At 41.8% G+C, this 14,432-nt stretch overlaps 1 protein-coding gene across 1 annotated transcript in view; it reads right to left on the bottom strand.

Moving 5' to 3' along the window:
* Window positions 1–1,931: 1,931 nt before the first annotated feature.
* LOC311048501 (hatching enzyme 1.2-like) overlaps window positions 1,932–14,432 on the bottom strand; it is a gene marked incomplete at its 5' end in the record, with an annotated part of 17,559 nt that continues 5,058 nt past the window's right edge. Inside the window, 7 exons of the mRNA XM_084061760.1 lie at window positions 1,932–2,265; window positions 2,997–3,121; window positions 4,581–4,662; window positions 6,816–6,994; window positions 8,123–8,243; window positions 10,113–10,268; window positions 12,998–13,084. Of these exons, the coding sequence (XP_083917886.1) occupies window positions 2,249–2,265; window positions 2,997–3,121; window positions 4,581–4,662; window positions 6,816–6,994; window positions 8,123–8,243; window positions 10,113–10,268; window positions 12,998–13,084 (767 nt within the window). The 3' untranslated portion in view covers window positions 1,932–2,248. The remainder of the gene's footprint in view (window positions 2,266–2,996; window positions 3,122–4,580; window positions 4,663–6,815; window positions 6,995–8,122; window positions 8,244–10,112; window positions 10,269–12,997; window positions 13,085–14,432) is intronic.

Genomic DNA, 14,432 nt, shown 5'->3' with positions numbered 1-14,432 from the left:
AACAAAAACATAACAATAGATGAAATATGGAGAGACAAGGTTTCAGTGACAATATGCATAATATTTTCGCTGTTTTTTTTCTTTCTTTCAATATGATGATCATGATCTTCTTGTACGTTTTTCAGGCCAAGGACCCCCTAGCAAGAGAGAGAGAGATGAAGCAGGGACCCCCCTCTATATTGTATAAAATTGCGTTTCAGATTAAACCTTTTTTTTCTCTTTTTTCCCACATACACCTACACCTCTTTGCCAAAAAAATAGCAGATCTACAAGCTCACAACGCCTCGCAGCGCGAGGCGTTGTGAGCTTGTAGATCTGCTATTTTTTGGCTAAAGTTCTCCTCAGGAAAGGGATACTGTATAGGGTTCAAGTGGTTAATGCAACAAAAAACAAATCCTATCACATACACATTTTGCGGCCCCCTTTAGTAGCTCTGAGGACCCCCTAGGGGTCCCGGACCCCCTGTTGAAGACCCCTGCTCTGTAGTATCAGCATTATGTCCCACAGTACAGTGTTGCCGCGGCTGTACGGTACAGTACAGATTGTGTGCAGTGAACGCATGGGAACATGAACACCTTGAGACCGTTCAGGTTCAATCTGGATCCTTCACAAGGACTAGAAACACGTGTCTGTCCCACGGGAAGGTAGACCACAGTATATATGAAGACACTTAACCCATTGAGACCTGAAGCCGATTCTACATGTCTCCTAAATCTCAACAGTTTTCTGAAAAACGTATGTTTCTATATCAGTGGTGCTCAATCTTTTTCACGTCAAGGACCCCCAAAATTATATGTATTATATGTATCTCTCCTACCGGAACCGCCGTCTACCGGGTCCGCTGGTCATCAAATTATTGGTTTAGTAATGCGACAAAAACTCATCAATATCCATGAATTCAAGTCTCCGTGGGGTGACTAATACATCGGGGGGGGTTTTGTTTTTTGGGTGAACTATCCCTTTAAGCCCTATTTCTTTTCTTTTTTTTAAAGAATAGGCCTAAGAATTAAATAGTTTTGCCTAGTTGTGACGACCTTGCAGACTTATGCAACGGTTAACGTGTCATTTACTGTAGATACAAGGCCTGTCAAAAAAAATCGATTCATGAATAAATCGCGATTCTTAATGCCACGATTTTAAAATCGATTCAAAATGTTCAAAATCGATTTTTTTTTTTTAATAAGGTAGTACCTTTTTCACTGGCACTTTGTCTGACATCAATGTCAGAAAGACTGACTGACATGATCTGGCTTCATTGAAGTGTATGATTCAACTTTTCATGGTTTATATTGTTCAGAATTGTTTTAAAATGTTCTAGTATAATTAAAGCAAAGTGATTTGGGGTAGAAAATCGAAAATAAATCGCAATAAATCGCAATAAATCACAATAGATCGCAGAATCGAATATCAATTAATCGCAGAATCGCAATTTTAATCGAATCGGCACACTAGGAATCGATTTTGAATCGAATCGTGAGGTAAGTGAATCGTGACACCCCTAGTAGATACCAGGTTATTTAAACTGACGCTAGGTTCATGGTTTACCTGTGATCCTATTCACCTGTTTCCTAGGCTGTGTGTGTGTTTCACTTCCCCGTTAGGGTCCATTTGGTTCCATTTGTACACTCTTAGAGTTACAGACCCATAAGGGTCCATTTGGTTCCATTTGTACACTCTCAGAGTTACAGACCCATAAGGGTCCATTTGGTTCCATTTGTACACTCAGAGTTACAGACCCATATTTGGTTCCTATCCATCATTTAGCTGGGGACCCCCTGGAACCCCCTCAAGTACCCCTGGGGGTCCCCGGACCCCACTTTGAGAACCGACGCTGTAAGTCACTCTGGATGAAGAGCGTCTGATAAATACCTAAATTGTACATTTTAATAAATGGTCTATAATGCCTACATGTCCCAAAATAAGTACAGGGGTTGAAAGTGGTTCATGAATCAATGTAATGTATGGTTTCAGAGCAGAAAAACAAAAAGACAATATATTGCATGGAATATTTACATAGGAAGCAAAAAACAAAAATCTGTAATATTTTTCTTGTGTTTTGTAATACAGTGACCTGCAGTAACACACATTTCATGAGAGCAGAGATCAGAGAGTAATGGAGCTTATTTATGGACTAGATAGAAACATACTGATTCTATTGCTATTATTAATTATACTAAACATGATTCTATTACTATCATTCTAATGATGCTGCAGAAACATGATGATTCCATGAGGTTGTTGAAGTTCCTCACATGGACAGACTCCCTGTAACGACACAGAAACATTACGTCAGACAATTATACATTTATACTAGGGCTGGGACTTGATTAAAAAAAATAATCTAATTAATTAGAAGCTTTGTAATTAATTAATCTAAATTAATCGCATTTTAATCGCATATCAATATTTGACCTGAGAAGCAATTTTTTTTCAGTTCAAACTGATTTTGGTATACGAATGAATCAATGAGTGAATACATAAGTTTAAGCAACATAATATAGCTGTTTTTTTTATCAAGGTGGTTCTAAACAGACCAACAGATCAGTGCAAGTTTTACCATAAAGTGCAGCAATTTTAGGAATATATTCAGAGATTCAGGTCCACGCTTTTATCAGAGTTTTTTAAATCTAAATTTCCTATTCACTGGGCCAAGCAAAGCAGTCTGATCCACTTCTTCTGCCATTGTGTGCACTGGGGTTTGTTGTCTGTTGGTTGGTGCACTGGTACGCCTGAAACTCGTCCAGTGAGAAGGTGCAAAAACTAAGTGCGATCAAAATGCGATACATTTTTTTAATCGCGTTAATTTTCTGTAATTAATTAATCTAAATTAATCAGTCCCAGCCCTAATTTATACCAAGAAAGTCTGACCTATCACTGTGTGTGTGTGTGTGTGTGTGTGTGTGTGTGTGTGTGTGTGTGTGTGTGTGTGTGTGTGTGTGTGTGTGTGTGTGTGTGTGTGTGTGTGCGTGTGCGTGTGCGTGCGCGCGTACACTCACCACACTTGTAGAGGATGTTGAGTCTGGTGATGTCATTGTGACTCATCTCCTTGGCGTTGCCTAAGGCCACGTTGGGGTCCGGGGTGGGGATCATAGTGGGCTGACCGTTCTTAGAGAAGGCATACCTGTGTGGACACGCACACACACACGCACACACACACACACACACACACACACACACACACACACACACACACACACACACACACACACACACACACACACACACACACACACACACACACGCGCACACACACACAAATGAATTAAAAAAGTGGTTAAAAAACCCCGGCCCCCCTCACGCATTAGACCAGGGGTGATGCAACTTTGATGATGCAGAGGGCCACTGTTTTTCCACACTCACTCCAGAGGCAGAGGGACACAATGCATATACTGTCAGACCATTCTGTGTCACATAAAAGCAGCACAAATAGCGACACGTTTTGAGCTTGTAGATCTGCTATTTGTGCTGCTTTTGAATTGGAATCCAGATTTTTTTTTTTTTTTTTTTAAATTTGAATCCTGAAAAGCAACATTTGTATTTAATTTCAAATGCATTTAGTTATACTTATGTTAACTTTATGAACTTAAATACAAATACATTGTACCTAAAAAAGACAATATTTAAATACTAGTCATGAAGCCACTATAATATAGACTGAAGTAATCAAAGCGGGTCATGTTTGCAATTGTAGCTAAAATCAATAATTTATCAGTATTCCGATATTAACCTGAGCTTGTAGATCTGCTATTTTTTAATAGCCCAAAGTATAAAATATGTTTTTTTTTCAAAGTGGTTAAAATGATTGTGACGCTAATTTTGCTGGGGACCCCCTGGTACCATCCCCATTCCCCAAGGACCCCCACTTTGAGAACCAATATCAATGTCTTAAAGAGATGAAGTTGTGGTACCTTTGTTTACCCTCTGTTTACCTTGTATCCATGCAGGGAGGGTAGAGGTTTGGTGTGTAGGGGAACTTGTTTCATTTTCAGCCATGTGTGTGCATGACGTTTTGTCTTGTTATTTTAGCCTTGGGTCAACCTGAGCTTTTAAGATTCCTGTGATTTCCTGATTAGTTTTTGTAAAGCTGATTTAGGTGTGTGACCAGTAAATATCTCTTTTTACACTACGTTACTTACTGTGTTACTCCCCTCTCTCTCCTCTAGATGGCAGTAGGGGTCTAACAAAGCTAAAGACAAAATCCATGATACAAGCTATATAGGTTGTGTGGTTGAAAGGTGAACTGAATGGTGCTGTAGCTGTACTACTGCATGATGGGAACTGGAGTCATAATGAACTGAATGGTCCTGATCTGTACTACTGCATGATGGGAACTGGAGTCATACTACTAACCCATGTGGCATACTGGGATACTGCATGACATACTTGTAGTCCTACTAACCTATTGCATTCTGGGATATGTAGTCCCACTAATGTATGGTACTGCATGACATAGTTGTAGGCATACTAACCCGTGGTATTGCATTCTACTAACATGTGGTATTACTATTGCATGAGGGTAGTTGTCATCCTACTAATCTGTAGTATTAATATTGAATGATGGTAGTTGTAGTCCTACTAACCTGTGGTACTGCATGACAGAGTTGTAGTCATATGGTGTCACCTGGTTCTTGGTGACAGCCTTCCTGAAGTTGTGCTCCATTCCTGTAGGGGGCGATGAAAAAAAAGTATTTTAAAAACCCAGGACCCCAACAAAAAAAAGATTACCCGCACACTGCCAACTTGCACAGTACGTGAATCATTTTAACAAGCAACGTTTCGGTCACATAGCCTCATTCCGCATGCCTGACGTAGGTCTATAGTGGTTCTCAATGCTGCTGTGACTAAGTCCAGGGGTGCCAAAGAATACTTTGGGTTTGATTGTTTTATACTTTTACAAGCTCACAGCTTGTGGATCGGCTATCTTTGCCGGTGTGCGGGTATTCTGTTATTGCTGTTATATTGTTCTGAGAGAGTACAACTGGAACCAAATGAACCCTTATACATTTAGGGTCCATTTGGTTCCACACTCTCAGTGTTACGGTGCTCCTTGAGATTAAAACGTTTGAGAAATGAGACCTAGATATCTTTGGTGAAAATAGACGAGGGATAGATTAATTTACACCTTAATGTTCAACCCGGAACAGTGAGGTTATAGGGTTCAAGTGGTTAGGTACAGATGCCAGGTTCATTTGTAGATATGGCATTCTATAGCGTGTATAGGTTCAATGTACAGATTTTTTAAAATGTTTATCCCACAAGTTTTGGAACCCATTTTTCCACCCAGTGCCCAAGCTGTAATCCTGGGCGCTACTCTCCCTCTGCCAGCATGGGGAGAGCCCTGCACTGAGCTCATGCTTCCTATATATTATACTGTTTAGCCTGATGATAGGTTCTTGGTTTACCTATGATCCTAGATTACTGTTTCTATGCATTAGATCAGGGGTCTTCAACGGGGGTCCGGGACCCCTAGGGGGTCCCTCATAGTTACTACAGGGGGGCCGCCAAATCTTTATGTGATAGGAACTTTTTTTCCCCCACTTTATTCTGAAGGGAACGTTAGCCGAAAATAGCCGATCTACAAGCTCACAACGCCTCGCGCTGCGAGGCGTTGTGAGCTTGTAGATCGGCTATTTTCAAGCAAAGAAGTTTGGGGTAGGGGGGGGGGAAAGAGCAGACCAAGTACACGTTTTCTAAGTATTGAGGGTTCAAGTGATTAAACTGTCTGAAAATACACACGTCTATGAATAGTACGACGCTATCTATGAACATGTTTAATATGCAACATGATTTTATACAACATCTCTCTGTCAGCTAAGGGGTCCTTGGCCTAGATGTATTACCTCGTGTTTTCCTTTATAGTGTAAGTAGCTCTGTACTCTTTAACTGCCAGAGTATATACACAATCTACCCCCTTCCCTGCCATAGAATAACATTGCAAAAATAGGTAAAATGTGAATTTTGTCTCCGTTTATTTTTTAACATTGAAGTGAATGGAGCAGAAAATCTTCGCATCGCGTTATCTCTTGCTTCCTTTGTGATAAACAAAAAATGTAAAAAGCATTTTTTTTTTTCAAAAATTCAAAAATCTCGTCCAATCTCGTCGACGGCTGGCTGAGCCATGCGGAGAAAAACGAGAAATCTCGTCAATGGCAGGTATGAAAAATATGTTTTTCACACTTTTAGAGCATATCCGTGGTCATCATATGGGCATACCTAACAATAGATGCCAAAAAAAAAAAGTAAAACCCATTTTTGTGTATTTTTATATCTAAAGTCCCTAAAAAGCCAATTACTTCCTGTAAACGAAAACGTGCTGCGTGATGACATAACGCAGCCTTCATGAAAATAAATGAATCTTGATTACAGTACATGCACCTGTTTCATTCCCATAGCTGCACGTTCTTCAAACACAGCTGATTTTAATTACAGAGATACTCCGTTTTTAATCTAATTGAAGATGAGTGTATTACTCATTTTAAACTTCATCTGCACACTAAAATACGTATCTGAAAACATTATAGGTTAGAAATAAGCCAGGTGGTAGCAAACGTGCTTCACTGGCCGTCTCTCTCTCACTTGTAAACAAACACTAGCCGTGTTGCGCACAGCTGAAGTGATTGAGATCAAACGTCCCATAGCCTGAAGGGATGGGACCTTCTGATTGGTTTAGAGTCGGTTGAGCCGACGTTTCAGACTGAACCTTCAAAATAAAATGACCGAAAATGTCACTGCAGTGCGTCTTTAAGAGCGTCTGCTAAATGCCTACATTGTAAATTGTACACACAGTATTTGAGTACATGTAGATGAGCACTGACCACCCAGTATGTTCTGCACCAGAACTTGGATGTGTGTGTCCCGGTCCGCCCGGGTCTGCTCGTGGTTGAACCCCAGCGCGTGGAGCAGCTCGTGCTGGATGGTCCCGTGGTGCAGACACCCCCTAGTGGACAGAGACACCAGCTGCATGCCACCCCGACGCCCGATGTACGAGTAGCAGCTGTATGGGACGGGACGACACAGATATTATGTGTAAACATGATAAAAAAAATTACTGAGTATTAAGGATGCAATATGTAAATTGTATGACAGCAGTGGTGGAAAGTAACTAAGTACATTTACTTAAGTACTGTACTTAAGTACAATTTTGAGGTATCTGTACTTTACTTGAGTATTTCCAATTTCCAATACTTTTACTTCTACTCCACTGCATCTCAGAGGCAAATATTGTACTTTTACTCCACTACAATTATTTGAAAACTAGTTACTTTTCAGATATAAACTATGATATAATGAAACATACATTAACCACTTCAACCCTATTTTATACCTAGGCTATTTGAAAATAGCAGATCTACAAGCTCACAACGCGTCGCATCGCGACGCGTTGAACATAGTATTGTATAGTAGCGTGTTGTAGCGCATTGTAGCATGTTGTAGCATGTTGTATAGCGTGTTATACTGTTGTACCGTGTTGTAGCACATTGTAGCGTGTTGTAGCGCGTTGTAGCGTGTTGTAGTGTGTTGTAGTGTGTTGTAGCTAGCGTGTTGTAGCGTGTTGTAGCGTGTTGTAGTGTGTTGTAGCGTGTTGTAGTGTGTTGTAGCTAGCGTGTTGTAGCGTGTTGTAGTGTGTTGTAGTGTGTTGTAGCGTGTTGTAGTGTGTTGTAGCTAGCGTGTTGTAGCGTGTTGTAGTGTGTTGTAGCTAGCGTGTTGTAGCGTGTTGTAGTGTGTTGTAGTGTGTTGTAGTGTGTTGTAGTGTGTTGTAGCGTGTTGTAGTGTGTTGTAGCTAGCGTGTTGTAGCGTGTTGTAGTGTGTTGTAGTGTGTTGTAGCGTGTTGTAGTGTGTTGTAGCTAGCGTGTTGTAGGGGTGCATTTCTCTTTTCCGACATGTCGCCTTTCCGACGTTGACGAACCCTATACCTAACCCTAACCCTAACCTTAACCGCACGCGGAAGCCACTAGTCGGAGTGGTGAGATGTCGGAATGGAGAGTGAACACCGTGTTGTAGTATGTTGTAGCATGTTGTAGCGTGTTGTAGCGTGTTGTAGCGTGTTGTAGTGTGTTGTAGCGTGTTGCAGCGTGTTGTAGTGTGTTGTAGCGTGTTGTAGCGTGTGAGTAATGTGCTGTACCCGCTCCCAGACTCAATGTTGAGCCAGTCCTTGTCCAGTCTGCGGTTGGGTCTGAAGCGGACACAGGACACGGTGGAGAATGAGTCCAGACCTCTGGTGATGATGGCCTTCTGAGTGGAGGCTGGCAGGACACACACACACACACGCACGCGCGCGCGCGCGCACACACACACACACACACACACACACACACACACACACACACACACACACACACACACACTAAGCCTTATTTGTAGTTCAATTTATACACTGAAAATAGTATGTTTATTTACAATCATCACGCACACAAAAACGCACGGAAGCACGCAGGCACACACACAAAAACGCACGCACTCACAAAAAAACACGCACACACACAAAAACGCACACACGAATGCACACACACACACAAACAAAAACACATACACGCACACAAAAACACACGCACAAATTTGCACACACACACACACACACAAAAACACGCACGCACGCACACAAAAACACAAACACACACACATAAAAACATCAAAAACACGTGCGCACGCACCCACCCACACACTCGCACACTTGCATGCACACACTCACACGCACACTCACACTCGCAAACGCACACACTCTTCTAGACAGCTCTGCCTCCCATAAGGATCCACACCCATAGAAAGGTCTAATTGGTAAAGAAGTGCTGATTAACACAACCATAGTGTGGTTAGAGGCTGTGTTTGTGTCTCAGACATTTTAATGAGACATAAACATGGGTCTGTTTTAATGAGACGTAAACATGGGTCTGTGAGCCACAGGAATGCAGACAGAGGGAACACACAACATCTACCGGCTTAAAGCTCCTCTGTGTAACTATCTACCCCGGATTTGAACCCGCGGCTCTCCTGCCGCAAAGAGCTGACGGTTTTTAACCGCTGAACTAATAGAGCCTGCCTGCTTGCTCTGGGGAGAAATTGAGTCTTCAAAATGTGTGTCAATCCAGAAACAGGATGGTGTCAATAGAAGAGCAGGGTGACCAAATACAACCACCCCAACTGTAGCAGTTATAATGTATTAACATACTCATTATGATATAGAACATATACACAGTGGTGGAAAGTAAATGTAATTAAGTACACTTTTGAGGTATTTGTACTTTACTGGAGAATTTCCAATTTCCAATACGTTTCCTTCTACTCCACTACATCTCAGAGGCACATTTGTACTTTTACTCCACTACAATTATTTGACAACTTTAGTTAATAGTTACTTTGTATATTTTGATTTTGAAAACCACTTCAGCCCTATATATACATTTCAGCCATTTGAAAATAGCAGATCTACAAGCTCACAATGCGTCGCAGTGAGCTTGTAGATCGGCTATTTTCAAATGATTTGTATACAGACAGTGTCGGCCCTATGGGGGGGCATTGGGGGGCAATGCCCCCCCAGATTAGACTTTGTGCCCCCCCAGTTCAGATTGGCCAGATTTTTTAATTAAAAAAAAAAAAATTAAGCAGCGCAGCGCAGCTCAGCGCAGCGCAGTATAGCCTGCCTTTTTTTTCTCCCGCTGTGGAGTCTGTGCCTGTGGAGATGCAATGCCGACATTACATTAAAGACATTATAATGCTATAATTGTATTTGTTGTTGGTGCATATAGGGGCAAGGTAAATGAACCGAATTAACCGAAATAGAGTTACAAAACACCCCAAAAAAGTAAAATATCCATCCAATAACCGAAAGCGTGGGCGCGCACGGGTCCCTCACGCACGCGCGCTGCGCGCGCGTGAGGGACAGACAGGTGCCCCCCCTAGAATAATTAATGCCCCCCTGCTTATTACTGTCTGCAGCCGGCACTGCATACAGATATATGTATATACAGGTATATACTTACATAATTGGTTATAGATGTGATAAGGGATGTGTGTGTGTGTGTGTGTGTGTGTGTGTGTGTGTGTGTGTGTGTGTGTGTGTGTGTGTGTGTGTGTGTGTGTGTGTGTGTGTGTGTGTGTGTGTGGTATGTACTTACAGAATTGGTTAGAGATGTGATAAGGGATGTAGACTCTCCCGTCGTTCCACTTCCCCCACAGGCAGCCAATCGTAGAGCACAGATCACTGTCTTTCTCTGCCTCCGTATCCACGGCGATGTCTCCTCCAATCAGGATGGGGTCGTGGAAGGCGGGGACTGAAAAGGACGAGACGTAAAAAGACAACAAAAGCTTAGAAACAAACACCTGACCTTATAGTTATAACGACCAAGCACACTTTGTGTTCTTTTCCTGACCACAAGGTTAGAATGTCATTTAGATGTGTTGTTATTTAATGCTGAGTTCATTGTTCATTGTTTACCTGGTATCCTTTAGTTTCTATGATTATTATTTTGACTAGACCATACCCGGTCGACGCATCCGTGGGGGGATATGCGCACATGATCTGGCAACCCGGGAGGCGACATTGTTTGACACATAAACGCTAATAAGAAGCTGAGATTTGATGAAATTGAAAAACGGGCTTCACAGTTAAGTTCAGATGGTAATAGTCAATGGCTGTGTGCAAAATCAGAGCAATTGGTCCAGCCACTGAGGAGAACCGGGTGGTGACACCACTACAGAGGTTACTAGAATTATAGTAGGATAGCATATTGTTTAGATTAGACTGATGCTAGGTTCATGGTTTACCTGTGATCCCAAGGACGCCTTAAATCAAAAACAATGAACAACTAACAGACAAACAACTATATGCCATAAGCCTGAGAGAATAGGTGTCTTTTCAAGACAGAGTAGTCAATTATTTTGTACCGTAATTTTCTCCCCAATTTAGTCGTTATGCCAATTAACTCCTCCCCCACACACATGTCTGTGTTGTCACTGCTGTCATATCCTACTGACTCGCCTGTCAGTGAGGAGCCCCCACCAGGAGGACGTAGAGCCTTCGTTCTACTCCTCCCGCCCAACACTCCCCACTGACAGGTGCCCCCCCCCCCCAGCACTCAGGAGTATGACCAATATCACCCTCCTCCTCCTCCTCCTCACCCGGCTTCCCTCCCCCTGAACACGGCCCAATTGTGTTCGCGTAGACGCTCGACAAAGCCGGATGCACCACGGATGGATTCGAACCCTCAACCTCCGAGGTTGTGGGTTTGGTGGGCAGGGACTTTACCACTGCGCTACCCAAGCCACCGTTAAAAGAGTCCAGTGTTGGAGCATAGCCAATCCCTATTAGGAGGGAGTTCAACAGGGTGTGTGTGTGTGTGTGTGTGTGTGTGTGTGTGTGTGTGTGTGTGTGTGTGTGTGTGTGTGTGTGTGTGTGTGTGTGTGTGTGTGTGTGTGTGTGTGTGTGTGTGTGTGTGTGTGTGTGTGTGTGTGTGTGTTGGGGTAGTTTATGGAGGGGGCCTGAGAGGTTCTGTGGAGTTTACAGGGCGTTTTGATAGACTGTAAAAAAGGAATGGACGAAGCCACTCCCCTGCTTTCTACAGACCGAAAATGAAGCCGATAGTTCAGGAACGTGTATCCTCCCATCTTTACTATATACAGTTGGCCACGCCGGAACTCAAGCGCTATTGGTTGAGACCAGACATGTGACCAGGGAACCGGAAAACAACCCCCAAAGAATGCTATTGGTTGGGTAGCTTGTCAATCAAGAGCGGGGCGGGGAATGAATGCTATTGGTTGTGTGAAAGGAGACTTTAAACTAGCGACTGGAAGCATATAGGATTTATGACAATTTTTATTACGGTAAGAAAAATCTAGTCTAAAGTTTGTCAAAAAACCCATTCACTTGCGTTAAAATAAATTATTTTTGACACCGCAGGTCGGCGCAGGGTAAAACAGTGCCTCACTCTGGCCATTCATAAGCTTCCGTGTTGGGCTTATCGTAAATATATAAATTGGTTTTGACGTTTGTAGGTGAGAAGGAGGAGTTTGTAATGGATGCGGAATTTGGACATATTGGAGCCTATCCAGTCCCAAACAGGACTCTATTGCAGTAGTCCAGAATGAGACACTATACGCTGTCTCTCTGTATTCTATGTATGTGTTTACCTTGTTTAATGTAAGTCTCTCTGGATAAAGAGTGTCTGATAAATGAATACGTCGTACATTGAGTTTAGAGTTCTGTATGATGGGTCACCCTGTCATAACAGGGTGAAGTGATGTGTTTTAGTGCTTTGTTAAGAAGTTATAGCTCTACATAAGAGTAATCACTAAGTGTTTGTTCAGTAACAGGGATCTCCTCGTCTCTGCAGATCTTTAGGTTAATTATGAGCTGCAGGAAAATGTCTATAATATTGTTTCATAAAACATTACTACAGTTTATTGTTGTGAAACACAGGTTTGGTTTAACTGTTCACTTATGAAGCCAACCTCCTCAATTATGACCTTTTTTGACTGCACGTGCACGTGCATGTGCATGTGCTCACACACACACATAATGATGTACAGCGCACAGAGACAATTATGTCATTTAGACCATTTGGTTCCCTGAGGGATATTTCTAGAATGTCTAGAGAAGCACAAAGCTATGTTTATTATAGTGTAGTATAATGTATGTGACATACAGGCAAACTCATGAAGTATTTTTATGATAGCGTTATGTTTTATTATAAAGAATGTTTATGATAGCCTTATGTTTATTATAGCTCCATACATTCACCGCTAAATGCATGACATTCTATAAGTCTGCTTCATTATGTCGTATAATGTAAGCACTAAGCATTCCTTGGAAGGATTAGTTGAATTACAAGTGTGTGTGTGTGTGTGTGTGTGTGTGTGTGTGTGTGTGTGTGTGTGTGTGTGTGTGTGTGTGTGTGTGTGTGTGTGTGTGTGTGTGTGTGTGTGTGTGTGTGTGTGTGTGTGTGTGTGTGTGTGTGTGAGCGCGCGCGCGTGCGTGCGCGTGTGTGCGCGTGCGTGTTCTTACTGCGGTTGCTGTTGACTCGGTCCAAACGGTCACTGACCCCGAGGTCAGAGGCAGCCAGCTCCGTAGAGTCATCCTCATCCCCGTTCTCTGTTTACATAACAGAACAACAGGTTTATTTCATATATACATATATACAGTATATATATATATATATATATATATATATATAATATTATCCTTTTGAGGGGCATTTACATTGACCTCCCCACGGTTCACCTGATAGATGTTTTTTCTCAGTACACAGTAAAGTCCTCTGTTCCAGATCAGACTTTAAATGTAGTTGGTGCATGTAAATGGTATTTTATTAGTATTACTGTATGATACTAGCTGTTTACTCCTATTCCTATAATCTTTACTCTCTATCATTCTAGCGCTGAGAGTTTTGCACACTCACACTCACACAATGAATGAATAAATGAACACTGAGGATGTTAGTGTACACAGACAGACCAATACATATTGGTGTTTAGGGTTGGGTGGTCGAAATTAGCTTCCAATTAGCAAGCAGATTCAAATGTCAATTAAAGGACAACTTTGTTTTTTTTTTACAACCAAGGTTTATATTTTAGCTTGTAATTAAAGTAAATAAAAGATGAGTGTTATTTTTGTTTCATTTACTGCTTTCTATAGTTTTAGCAATTATTCGCGATATTTTTTTTACAGTGGGCATTCTGTCCGGTGGCTAAATATGCCTTTTTTATTTGATGTCCAGATGTGAGTAATTGGGGACTAGAAAAGCTACTGTAAATAATAATATGGGCCCACTGTAAAAAAAAGATCGAGAAAATTGCTAAAACTATAGAAAGCAGTACATTTAAATCATCTTTTATTTACTTTAATTACAATCTAAAACATAAACCTTGGTTGTAAAAAAACAAAGTTGTCCTTTAAGGGTCCACTAGTCCTAAAGCGTATACAACAAGCTTTAACTGCTATACTGCTTTCATCTGCGTTTTCATGGAATAAACATATAATATGAGAGGTTACCATTCATTACAGTCATTAAAGTCGCCAATTATTGATGCAACATTAGTTTACAACAGGGGTCTTCAACAGCGGGGGGGGTCCTCAGAGTTACTACAGGGGGTCCGCCAAATCTTTGTGTGATAGGATCTTTTTATTTTACCTTAACCACTTGAACCCTAGCATCCCTTTTCTGAGGAGAACTTTGGCCAAAAATAGCCGATCTACAAGCTCACAACGCCTCGCAGCGCGAGGCGTTGTGAGCTTGTAGATCAGCAGACCACGTAAACAAAAAATGTTGAATCTGAAACACAATTTTATACGATATAGAGGAGGGGGTCCCTGCTTCATCTCTCTCTCAGCTAGGTGGTCCTTGGCCTGAAAAACGTTGAAGACCCCTGGTTTACAGGGATTATTGTGTTTGTAATTTCAGGGCAAAGGTTTCAGTGTTGGCTCTCTCTCAGATAAACAA

This window comes from Gymnoscopelus microlampas (assembly GCF_963454915.1).
Source record: "Gymnoscopelus microlampas genome assembly, chromosome: 1".
Taxonomy (NCBI): Eukaryota; Metazoa; Chordata; class Actinopteri; order Myctophiformes; family Myctophidae; genus Gymnoscopelus; species Gymnoscopelus microlampas.
The sequence above is the reverse complement of the archived record's forward strand: the minus strand, read 5'-3'. Positions and strand labels throughout refer to the sequence as shown.